Genomic DNA, 12,120 nt, shown 5'->3' on the forward strand with positions numbered 1-12,120 from the left:
CAAGCTCAACCCATGACATCCAGAGGAGGGTAGCTGAAAGTCATTTGGCTCTGCAGTGGACACCACTTGAACAAAAGTTGAACAAACAAGATGCAAAGATTTTCTTACCTCCTCTCACCACGAGTCCTCATGAATTGTACACCTATTTTTGTTGTTTCCACCTGTTGTTTTTTCCTTGCCATGTATTTTCCATCTTATTTAAGTAATTCTTGAAAGAAACAACACAATTGTCATGGCCACCAAGTGGACTCACAAATTAATGCATACAATTCCATGGGAAAGTGTTACAAACAAACAAAAAAGTTGCTTTGCATATTTTTTTCACTAAGTCAAGAAGTACACTTTAAAAATCATAGTTAACAGTTGTGTCCCAAAAGACACACTATACATTATGCACTTGTACACTATGGCTGCATCTGAAATTGGATACTTCTCTACTATATAGTAGGCAAAAAAAAGTATGTGACAAAATAAGTATGTCCGAATTGACAGTAGAGCAGACAAAAACCAAGATGACCTACTACTTCTGGCAAGATTCACAAGTGTGCATATGATGGACACTTTACTATCCCATGAGGCCACAGGAGAGAATTTGTGAATGGAAGTAAAATGACATAACTGACACTGGGAGGTCCCATGATAAATGACATGGCGAATGTAGTCCGGATTACATTCATACTACATAGAACTTTTTTAATTCTTTTTCCTATTTTTTTTTAACGGTCGTGAAGTAATTAATTATTCCAAATAAGTACCTACTCAAGAGAGTATGCGATTTCGGCAGCAGCCTGTGTACTTATGCACTATGTACTAAACCGTGTATTCAATGTGTTCAATATCAGAATCCCCTCTGCTGCATAAAGCTGTGACATTGCATAAAGTGTCCAACATTCCACACTTTGTTTTATCAGTGCATCCTCCGGATATATAAAATGTACTTTTTCTTTTTTGAATTTTCAGTGTGAACACACTACTTGCACTAATTATAATACAAAACAGAATAGTGCATAAGTAAATTGTAAATTGGGATGCACCGGATATCTTTTCTGGTTGACTCATACTCATACTAAGCGAAGCCCCTTGCATTAGGATAAAGTATTCCTTGCAGTGGTTGTATGCTGCACACTTTTCAGTGAATGTCATTTGGGTTTTCTGTGCATACATACTGCAAAAACAGTGGTAGTTTGCTTTTGTGAACAAAGGCATGTTTTTGCCCAGCTGTGAAGCTGTAAACTAACATAAAATATGTAAACGCAGAAATGAAAATTGCTTTGGTCAAACCACTTTATAAGGTCTTTAAATATAATTAAGCACAATATATGTCTTAACACTTCATAATTTGATTTTGAACATCACTTTCAGCTTTCATGTTTAACATAATGCTTCCTGCAGCTGTGGACAGATTGGTTACTATCCTAGTAAGCTGTATTTTAGTAGTATGCATCATATGAAAAAGAAATCACTATCTTCTTGTATTGTCCCTTTCTTGTGGTAGGTCCTCAGATGGCTGAGATTAAAAAACAAAAAATAAATGGTTTGTGATTTTTCCTTTGCTAGTCTGTCAAATTCCTCTTTATCCCAAAGCAACCCTCTCTCTGTACTCCTCGCTCTCCACTCATGTTGCTCTCTTTTTCATTACGGCAATAAAAACATGTTTCTGTCATCTAATATGGCCAAACTTGGACCACGTGTGATGTGTGTGCACTCATAATAACTTACATGACTGATGTGCATAACTCCCCAGTTAATCTCTGCACAAGAGCCCTTAAACGCAAAGTTATTTAGCACCTTTACTAGTTCATGACCTCCACATAGTAACTCATAAGTCTTATTAAATGCTAGAGGTAGTGAGCTTACTTGTGCAGAACTGCTAGGGTCTTGTAGGTTGCAGTTGTAAATTTGTGGTTTAGGGATGGGCATATCGATATATCGATACTGATGTTGAGTATCGAAAGTATCGATACTCAAATAAAAATATCAATAGGTGTGTTTTTTACCAGTGATTTTGTTTAATTAACAATAAATTTAATGCATACAATATGCATTGACTTGGACAAATAACCTATGTTAGCGAATAATTGTGTTGTAAAACTATTTTCCTGCTCATCTGAGCACACGCAAAAGCTGCAAGTCAGAACCAATCAATCACAGAAAGCGTTCGCTCACTGCCGAGACTACATTCAAACAGCTGCATGCATTTAATATTGTAAGAAACCATTGATGCTTTTGGGAAACGCAGCCCTGAACAATGCTTAACAGCAGACAGAACAACATAATATGTTTGAGTTATTTCACAACAAACAAAATGAAATAGTAGCCTACATAGTTTTTTTTAATTACATGTATTTAAATTGAACATTAATAGTTCGTATTGATGTTCTGTTCTGTAACTACACTGTCAGAATAGAAAGTTTGCATTTTATGGGTCCAACAGCCTGTCACTGGCAGTCCCTTATGAAACTGTTACCACAGTGACCATAGTTCAGCTAAGCCTGTAGTATTTGTAAATTTCCATGGTTACCACTACAGATAAACATTTTAACCATGTGTAAACAAAAATATAATCTAATAAATTGCAATTAAGGGGTATTGAATGTTAAAATACCTTTCAAATATAAGTTAAGGGGGTACCATTACCCATTTTATTCATAGTAATTCAATAATTTAAGGACTTAAACTTAAATTCAGATTAGAGGTATCATATCGGTATCGATATTGGCGATTTTGGCCTTGAAAATATCGGTATCGTATCGAAAACAAAATAAGTGGTATCGCCCATCCCTATTGTGGTTACTAGTCATTATAGGCAGATCACTTAGAAAAATAGTATTAGTAGACCTCTTCTCAAAAATCAGGACAATTTGAGGTATCATTCATGATGTCAGCATGAATGTTATGGGATGAGTTAAACTGCAAAGGTTAATATTTATGTTTAGGGGCCTGTTTTAATCCCCAACCCCAAGTGTGAACAATAGCTAGTGATTTTTTCCTTAATCCGCGTTTCCACCGCAGGAACTTTCCCCAGGAACTAGGGACTTTGGGGTGGTACTTGGTGTGTTTCAACCACAGGGACCAGGGTCTAAATGAATATTTGATTTCACAACCTATAGCTTCAGTTATATACTAGTATATGAACCATGTTATTTAAAAGACATTAATGTTCATTATAACGCATTTTAAACAATATAAACCATAATGTGATTTTTCAGGAATTATAATCAGGCGCTAAAAATACTACCCATTAAAAGCCTGGGCTGCGTTCAGCCCCGACAAAATGTTGCAAAACGTTTTTTAAACGGAAACGGTGGTGTGTTGAACACCCTGTTCTGATGACGCAAGATATGCAACTATGGCAGCTGAGAAGGCCATTCTTTGTGTTCTTGGAGCCTGATGAAGTCGGTATAAATACGTGTTTAATACTGCACAATACACTCAATGTTACAGTCACTGCCATCCAGAATAAAAGAGAACATCCCAATCGAGTGAAGGGATTTGTGGAAACTTCTAATTATTGTGGTCCAACATTTGCCTTGCATTTCAGGATAAAAAGACAAACATTTCAGGTGAAGGATAAACATTGCGCACCGCTTTGAACTTGAACGTGCCCCTGTTGAAACAATGGGATCACTCAGGGTCCTAAAGGAGACCCGATTCCCGGGGGGACTGATTCTCACCACACCGGGTAAAAAGTTCCCCCTCAGAAAGTCCCTGATTGCTAGATAGTACTTTCTCAAAGTTCAGGAACATTCAGGGGTGGGATTTGGGCAGTTTGATTGGTTGACTCCACACATTATTTTATTTCAACCACCATTTTAAAAGTCTGTTGCGGTGCGTACAGTTTAAAAAATATGACCGATGGGCTGAAGACAAGGTTCAGGGTTTATTAATCTTATATGCGGAGGACGAAATCCAGCGGGAAGTGGAAAGTCACTCACAGTCCTACGCCACCAGACTAATCTTCAGGGTACTTTAGACCGCGATGAAAACGCAGAGGGCAACAGGTTCAGGGGGAAAAAGTTCCTGGGACAAATTGTTCCGGGTAATTTTGGTGGAAACAAGGCTTTAGTAAGCACTGCATAAAACTCCCATTATAGGTTCTGCTCTGTTGTATGCATGGATATTGGGTAATAATAATATTAACAGCAGAATAAAGGTGATGATTTTTCGCAACAAAGTTTTAACTCAACATTATTCAATTAATGTTCTGTGTGCTGTCATCCATGGCTTTGTTCCAGTATGGATTGATAGGGGTGATGTGTTTGTGTGTGGGTGTGTATAGAGCTCTATGGGGTTCGCTCTGAGGGGGGCAGAGTTCATTTAGAGCTAAGATCCCCCGAGATCTCTCTCTCTTGAAAGTTACTTAGGAGTGAAATGTATGATTCAAGCACTATTCAGCAGAGATTCAGTTCCAGATAACAGCAGAATCATAAACAATGAGAAACAAAAGGCAGAATGAAAATTGTGCAATCAAGGAGCTCACAAATCATTCTTAATACACAACATACGGTAGGGTTCACATAAATCCACATGGAAACGCTTTCGATTTTTCTCACGTTAGAGATATTTTGTGGTCTTCAAAGATTTGTCCGAGACCCTGTGAATTCAAGCGAGGGCCTGACCCTGACTAAGCTACATTCCAAGCTAGTTCTTGGCTGTAATGTATGGATATTTGGTTGATAGGTCTGTTTCTTGTTATGACTAAGTTCTCTGCAATGTGCAATTTGATAAAGCTTATTAAATTCTGTTAATGTATATTATATTGATGGTTGCAGTCTATTTGTGTGCACAGACCAGCTAGGTTCAACTCCCATCTGGGTCATGGAAATAGGCAGGTTACATATCAGCATGTTAATGAGCGTCATTAAAAACACATTACTAAACATTTAGTTAAGAGAGAAGATGCTGAGGGACTTCAAAAGATGCTGAGGATAGAGTTTCATCTCACATGAGGTGGTAGTTTCATGGTTAATGATCTAGGCTAATGATTGTAGATTCAAAGGGATAGTGCCTGTAAAGGCAGGAACACACCAAGCCGATGCCAACAAACTAGTGGCGACGAAAGCAGACTGCGGGTTTGGCTCAGGTCGGCAACATCTGCGTCCAAAGTTGCCCTGACACACCAAACCGACGCTCGACAGCCGAAGGGTAAGTAGCATGTCCGTTCTGCGCCTGCGTAAGAAGAAATGCCTTTCCGTACCAGCAGGTGGCAGAAGCTGAACAGCCAATCAGAATGATTGAATACCCCGACTGTCAACATGTCGAATCAGCCGAAAAAAAAGCCGACAAGGACCAACTTCAGCCGATGGTGCGGAACACACTGAGAAAACTTAGTCGGCCGACAAACAAAAAAAAATGGACAGCCGACCGTCGGCTTGGTGTGTTCCTGCCTTAATACCTGCATGACTTTCTTTCTTCTGAAGAACACAAAAATTATATTTTCAACAATGTTAAAGGGGTTTTTGGTCCATACAATGAGCCAGTGGGGTCCAATGTTATTTAAACCCCATCATTCTTTAAAATATATATTTTTTTGTGTTCTGCTGTTTGTAAAATACTTGGTTTTCACTGAATTACCTGTACAGAAGATTATTAAGGATATTACATTCGTTATGTCCTGTTAGGTCCTACAAAATCCATCCCCCCCAAATGACCTAGATTGTGAACCTTCCCCCCTTCAATGGCATCATTACCCTGTGCTTTTCTTGATCCACAGTTTTGTGTGCTCTGGACTAGCTATCTATTCCCTTTGGCGCAAAATCCCATGAGTCCCCTGGGCAAATGATCGATGGCAATCAGGCTGTTTCCAGTAAGATTTACATACTTGACTGCTTAGCACTATCTGTATATGTTAACACATAAGCCATGTTCAATTATCCCATGGCTGAAAAAATACAAAAAGCCAAATTTTTGTGCTTTTTTTCTTTTTTTTTTGTAATGACAGCCATCATACCCTGAATCACAGTTCAAGCCAGTAAATCCACAATACCTCCCCTCTTCACCCTTCTGTTTTTCTTCCTCCTGCCAAAAAACAAATGGAAAAAAGTCTTAGTATGGCAGTTTCTCATGCTAGACATGATCCTTGTGCTAATATTTTGATTGGCCAGCCCTGAGATGTCTTACTGTGCATCCCACTGAGAATGATGTGTGTTTATATATAAATAAATAAATGCATATTCACTATGGACATAGGACTGGATGTTACTTGCAATTAAGTATCTTCTTATGCTTATAAAATGTAGTTTTAATATTTAGTAACTTAATATTAAGTTTCTTACACAAATTGTTTTAAAGGAATAGTTCACCCAAAATTATCATCAACATTGTCATTATTTACTCACCTGCATGTTGTTCCAAACATGCAGGTGAGTAAATAATGACGATGAGTAAACTATGTGGGGTGAACTATCCCTTTAACTGTTTTTGTAAATGTAATTAAAATGGTGATATAATTTATTGCATTGCATCTCTGTGATCTGTTGACATGTAAACCCAAACATTTACATGATTCTCTCTTCTACTGGCACATATTGTGTCTGGTGTTTATGTCCTCAAGGAAATTCTTAAATTCTTTCGTTTTCATTGCATCTGGATTCCCACCCCTACTTTGTGAGAATGAAAAAGGGTTTTAGCGTGGCTTGGGGAAAAACAATCCAAAACAACAACATTGTGCTGTTTTTTTGGTTAACCTCTGTGCAATTTTCTCTAAAGAGTTTCAACATTTCAACACTTGTTTCATGGGCAGGCACATATTAACAACACTTGAAATTTGTAGGCTACTTTTTTTGACGAGTAAAAGCACACAACACCCTCTGCGTGCTCTCAAAAGAATATAATGGCACTATCATGTCCAAAAAAACAAAACAAAACAAAAATTGGTATAACTTAAGTACCAAGGCCAAAAATGGTACATTTGCTACAGACGTTACATCAAATCGCAAAACTTGAGGAGATTATCACTTTTCATATGATTTTTGCCCAGCAGTTGATAAAATAGGGTTGAGTATACAACAGTTTCATACATAATATTGCCAGTTACCTTTATCTATTTTGCTCTTAAAACGAAAACAGTTCCACACAAGGAGCAGAATCACCGTTCCAACACAGTAGTTCAGATTCGTTCCTGAATGAATCAGTGTTTTGAACGAATCGAACGAGTGAATGATTCAATGACTCACTTGTAAAAAAAAAAAAAAAAAAATCGTTTCTGTATTTGGAAGAATTAATATCATTAAAACAACCTTGTCACCAACTACTAGGCTTTCGATGTAACCTAGAGAAGGAGGTAATTATATGACATATTGCATTTGCATCCATCCATCTTGCAATACATTCAAATTGTGCTGTATGTAATTATATCTTGGCATTCAGTGAGTCTTTATGAACGATTCATGAATTCGCGAATCAATCTGTCTGTGGTTATGCAGGACAACTCGAGGCGGACAACCCGATGGAAATGTCTCGGTAAATGGCTTTTTAATCTTATCACATTTAATTCAGTCTGCAAACTATGGTAAAATATGACTTTTTTTCCCCGCGTGGCCGTAGATTCAACAACGGTGGTTCGCCGCCTCTAAAAAGCTGTCCAGGAAAAACAGCCGACAAAAAAAGCTCTTTCTTGGGAGATAACGAGATCTCTAGATCGTTTAAATAAAGATCCAGATTAACCGGAAAATCAACATTTTTACCCAGCGCTAGAAAAAAAAAAAAAAAAAAAAATTAACAGACTTATATTGAATTTTATTTATAATATAATGAACCCGAGTCATATCGTAGAATCCAAGGTTTCTTTTGAGGTAACGTTAGTAAACAACCACCCTGAACTCCTTAGCAACGCCATAGCAACCACCCGGAGGAAAGCAATACTTATTTTCTTCGAAAAAAAGTTATTTTAAAGTCTCATTGGCTGCACTTGTCATGGTAGCATGGATAGCATCTGTCAGAACATTGTTTCCATGATTCTTACAAACATGGTTTTCTGAAACTCCCTTCTCATTTACCCCCCACAGTTCTTCATCTACCTCACAGATCTCTCTCTTCCCCTTGTAGGAAAAGGAACATGAGTTACTGTCCTGTAGAGAATGATAACTGCCTCTGCGTTTGCAATCAAGACATCTCTCTCTGTCCCTTTCCTGTCTTCTCTCTCTCTTCTTCATACTTTCTTCCTCTCACTTCTCCGCTCTGTCTCTCTCTTGTGTGCCACTGTCAACAAAAACGTTTCCTTGAGCCAAACAGGTGCAAAAGTCATAAATGAAGATTACAACCAACATGGACTTGGACTCATGCATCAGTTGTGAGCTTGCAGTGGTGGGTTTAAGTGGACCAAATCATTAGAGAAGTCCTGCATACACCACCTGAGAGAAATTTGACATTTTCCCTGGAAGGTCCATTTTATTAAACATTACATGGTCAAAAAAAATGAAACATGCATGGATGAATTGTCTACAACATGGTCTACAATAAGATCTATAACCTGCATTTAGAAAATAGATAGGGAGAATTTTCAATTTCACAGTGACTTTAAGTGTCTTATTGGGGCCACTGTAGGTGTTTTGGGGCCTCAGTGTCTGAGGAATGTTCAAAAACTGTGTACAATAACAGAGGACAGAAGAATTATGGGATGAGAAGAGACAGAACAGAGACATGGACATTTCTCATTGAGGAGGATGGGGTGGCTGTCACTGAGGTTGAATAATGAGGAGTTCATTAGGGACAGCTTTATGTTTAGCAGATGTGTGTAACACGTGTGTGACAGTGACAATAATTTGTCCTGATCCTAGTCTAGTTTTTTTTTTTTTGCTTTAGTTTTGCTTTTATTATTGTGACCGTATAGTCAGGGTTGCCAGGTTTTCACAATAAAACCCGTCCAGTTGCGTTTCAGGGGGGTCACGCAGTAAAAATTGCGTTCCGGAGGGTAAAATCTACATTTTCGGTGGGGTTCCCTAGGTAAAATTAGCATTCCAGGGGTTAAATATCATGTTATTTGGGGTCGCTTCAACCTGCGGACATGAAAAACAACCCGCGGCAACAGTGATAAAGTTTTCCAATTTCACAGACTTGGCAACACTGCGTATAGTGCTAATATAAGAAAGTACATTTTTACATTTTCCGTGAACAATGTGAGAGTTGCTTGCCTGTGCAAAAATCCCTGCTACAATAAAGTGTTGTGAATGGTTGGAAAAATGTTGCTATGCAGGTGCTAGGTTGTTCTGATCAGTTGCCAAGGTGTTGCCAAGGTGTTTTGGGTGGTTTTTAGTGCTTAGATATGTGGTTGGGTGTTGCCATGCAGATGATAACATGTTCTATTTGTGCGTGCGTTGCTATGTGGCTGCTAGGCTGTTGCCAAGGTGTTGCTAACATATTCTAGGCTAGGCTATGACTAACAAAAAGCAGATTTCCAACCGTTTTTCTTGTGTTTGTGTATGTTATAGGGGGGGGCGAGATGTCAGTAAAGCTGAAGTTTGATTGTCCGGCTGACGGTGGCATGGTGCAGCGGAGCCGCTCCTTCACTGGAGTAAATGCACTCGGTGGCCGGAGAAGGTAAGCAATTATTGTTTGTGTTTGAGACATAATAATGTGTTGTTTCCATCTGCGTCAGACTGTATTACTTGAATTTTCTTAAGATAAATGTCCTCAAAGCAGGGGCTATGGAATCTGACGAAAAGCATGACTCTTATTCACTGGAATTTATGCCATGAGGACATCTTGGAGAGGTCTTTGTTTGAAAAAACAAAACATTTGTGAGGAGTCTGAATCTTTCCTGCAATAAAGTTTGTTTTAGTTTGTTGATTAAACTAAAACTATTAAAGGGGTCCTTGATTATGATTTCCCTTTTTTTTTTACTTTAGTTAGTGTGTAATGTTGCTGTTTGAGCATAAACAACATCTGCAAAATTACAACGCTTAAAGTTCAATGCAAATATTTCCTTTTAAAGAATTCTCTGTTTAAGGACTTCCTCAAATGGCTGGTAGGGACTACAACAAGCTGCTTTAGAGAAGAGGAAGAGTTGTTGTAGTAGAGTGTTGTTGTCATGCCGTCATTTTACACCGGACTGCTTCACAAACGAGGGTCAATTCAACACTGGATTTGCACAAAAGATTAACATGACGGCACATGCTAGTCAATAAGTTGAATCAACTCCACAGCAACTACATAAATTTATCCACTAACCATTCAGAAACGTCCAGACGCATTCTAAAAATTGTAACTTCTTCCTGAGTCTCTCCATCAGTGTCCGACTCCAGTTTGAACAATGTAAGGCTGAACACCGTTACTGACAATCCTCATTTTGGCTGCGTGAGATTCTCCAGCTTTGTTGTTGTTGAACAACCGAAACGTGAGCTGTTTAAGCTCCGCCCATCTTCTGGAAAGGGGGCCAATTTGCATTTAAAGGGACACACACAAAAATGGCGTGTTTTTGCTCACACCCAAATAGGGACAAATTTTACAAGCTATAATAAATGATCTGTGGGGTATTTTGAACTGAAACTTCACAGACACATTCTGGGGACACCAGAGACTTATATTTCATCTTGTAAAAGGGGCATTATAGGTCCCCTTTAAAATGAAGGCTGAAATAGAAAATAAATGCTAGAAAAACAAACTAAAATAAAAACTTGTACTAAAATTATTAAAACTGAAATTAAAATAAAGTTATATAGATGAATTTAAAAAACAACAAATAAAAATGGCAAAAACACATTACAAAACTACTAAAACCTGCACTAGAGCTAAAAAATAAAAGCATTTTACTTTTCAAAACAGCATTTTAAAGCATCATAAATATATTGATAAAAGTTTTAGTTTTTAGTTTGTTCAATGTGTTATGTTCTTATTTGAGTATCACTTTTTTAGCTTACAGCAAACTTTATTGACGTTCCAAATCAGTAACAGGCTCCATATCAGTTAGGATGCGGCCTTTGTAGGGAATCTCACTGGGTTTTGGAGCTTAGCTTATATTGGATGTGGTTTACAATTTTTCTTTGATTGCTTATAGTTCTAATTCGCCATTCCACACAATCTGAAACGTAAACAAGCATGCGTTATTATGTAACAGCAGTAGTTATTTCAAGAACCAAAGGTCCTGAGAGGATGCATGGTTCAGATTCAAGCAAAAGCATCCTCTGTGAGCAGTGTGACAGATTACATAAGTAAACACAGCTGCCTCTGTGTTTGTGTGTGAGTGTGTGTGTATGTGTAAGTTTTTATTTTGTCACAATAGCATTACATTCCTGCATTCCCATCCAAGTAAAAGACTGAAACTAAATTATTGCAGACAAAGGCCAAAACAACTTCACAGGCGTATCTGCCTGCTTTCAATTTGTAAGCTGTTTATTATATGGCAGAAGCTTCACAAAAGTGCATTGTGAGAAAATGCTTCTTGGGCATGCAAACGCTTAGTAAACGCATATTAATCATTGCTGTCATATACAATACTGTTAAAATCATGTATTTACAGTTATAAAGATTTTATCCACTCTTTTGACTTTCGTAGATTGGACATTTTTGAAAACATTTATATCAAGCAATATCATCTTAAGGATGAGGGATGACTGACCTCTGACTGATAGTTTTGTTTTTATCATTTGGAGGTTATATTTATTTTTTTGTGTTAAAACCATAACCCAGAACTCTGTAACCTAAATTATAACTAATTTGTTTGGGATTTTTAGATAATTTCCCTTATTTTAACACAATTATTATCATTATTATTATTGGAAGAAGCAGGAGGTTGCATCAAAACAAATACCTCTGAAATTAATGAATACCTCTGAACACGTTTAGTTGATTAACTTGGAAAAAAAATGTATTCTGTTTTTTCCATTTCTGTTACCAGTTTTGTTTAACCGTAATTGGCAGTTGGGCGATCAGTAGTCAAACGAGCACTGCATATCAACAATTTTATGTCGATTTTCGCCAAAAAATTTCAGGTTACTTATCTTGAGACTGTGAACATTTGACCAAGCCATGCTCTTCCTCAGATGTAAATTCAAGGCTTATTCTTCACAGCACGAATTATTCCAAAAATGATAAAAAGTAGCTTATATAACCTGATGAAGTTTGGTGCTTTCTTTTATTGAGGTGATGGGTACATTTAAATGTTCACATGGATGATTACCATAT

At 37.6% G+C, this 12,120-nt stretch overlaps 1 protein-coding gene across 1 annotated transcript in view; it reads left to right on the top strand.

The window, feature by feature from the left end:
- ripor3 (RIPOR family member 3) overlaps positions 1-12,120 on the top strand; it is a 45,080-nt gene that overhangs the window by 9,503 nt on the left and 23,457 nt on the right. The window contains exon 2 of the mRNA XM_067373309.1: positions 9,429-9,537. Within this exon, the coding sequence (XP_067229410.1) occupies positions 9,440-9,537 (98 nt within the window). The 5' untranslated portion in view covers positions 9,429-9,439. The remainder of the gene's footprint in view (positions 1-9,428; positions 9,538-12,120) is intronic.

Source organism: Chanodichthys erythropterus, chromosome 21, assembly GCF_024489055.1.
Source record: "Chanodichthys erythropterus isolate Z2021 chromosome 21, ASM2448905v1, whole genome shotgun sequence".
Taxonomy (NCBI): Eukaryota; Metazoa; Chordata; class Actinopteri; order Cypriniformes; family Xenocyprididae; genus Chanodichthys; species Chanodichthys erythropterus.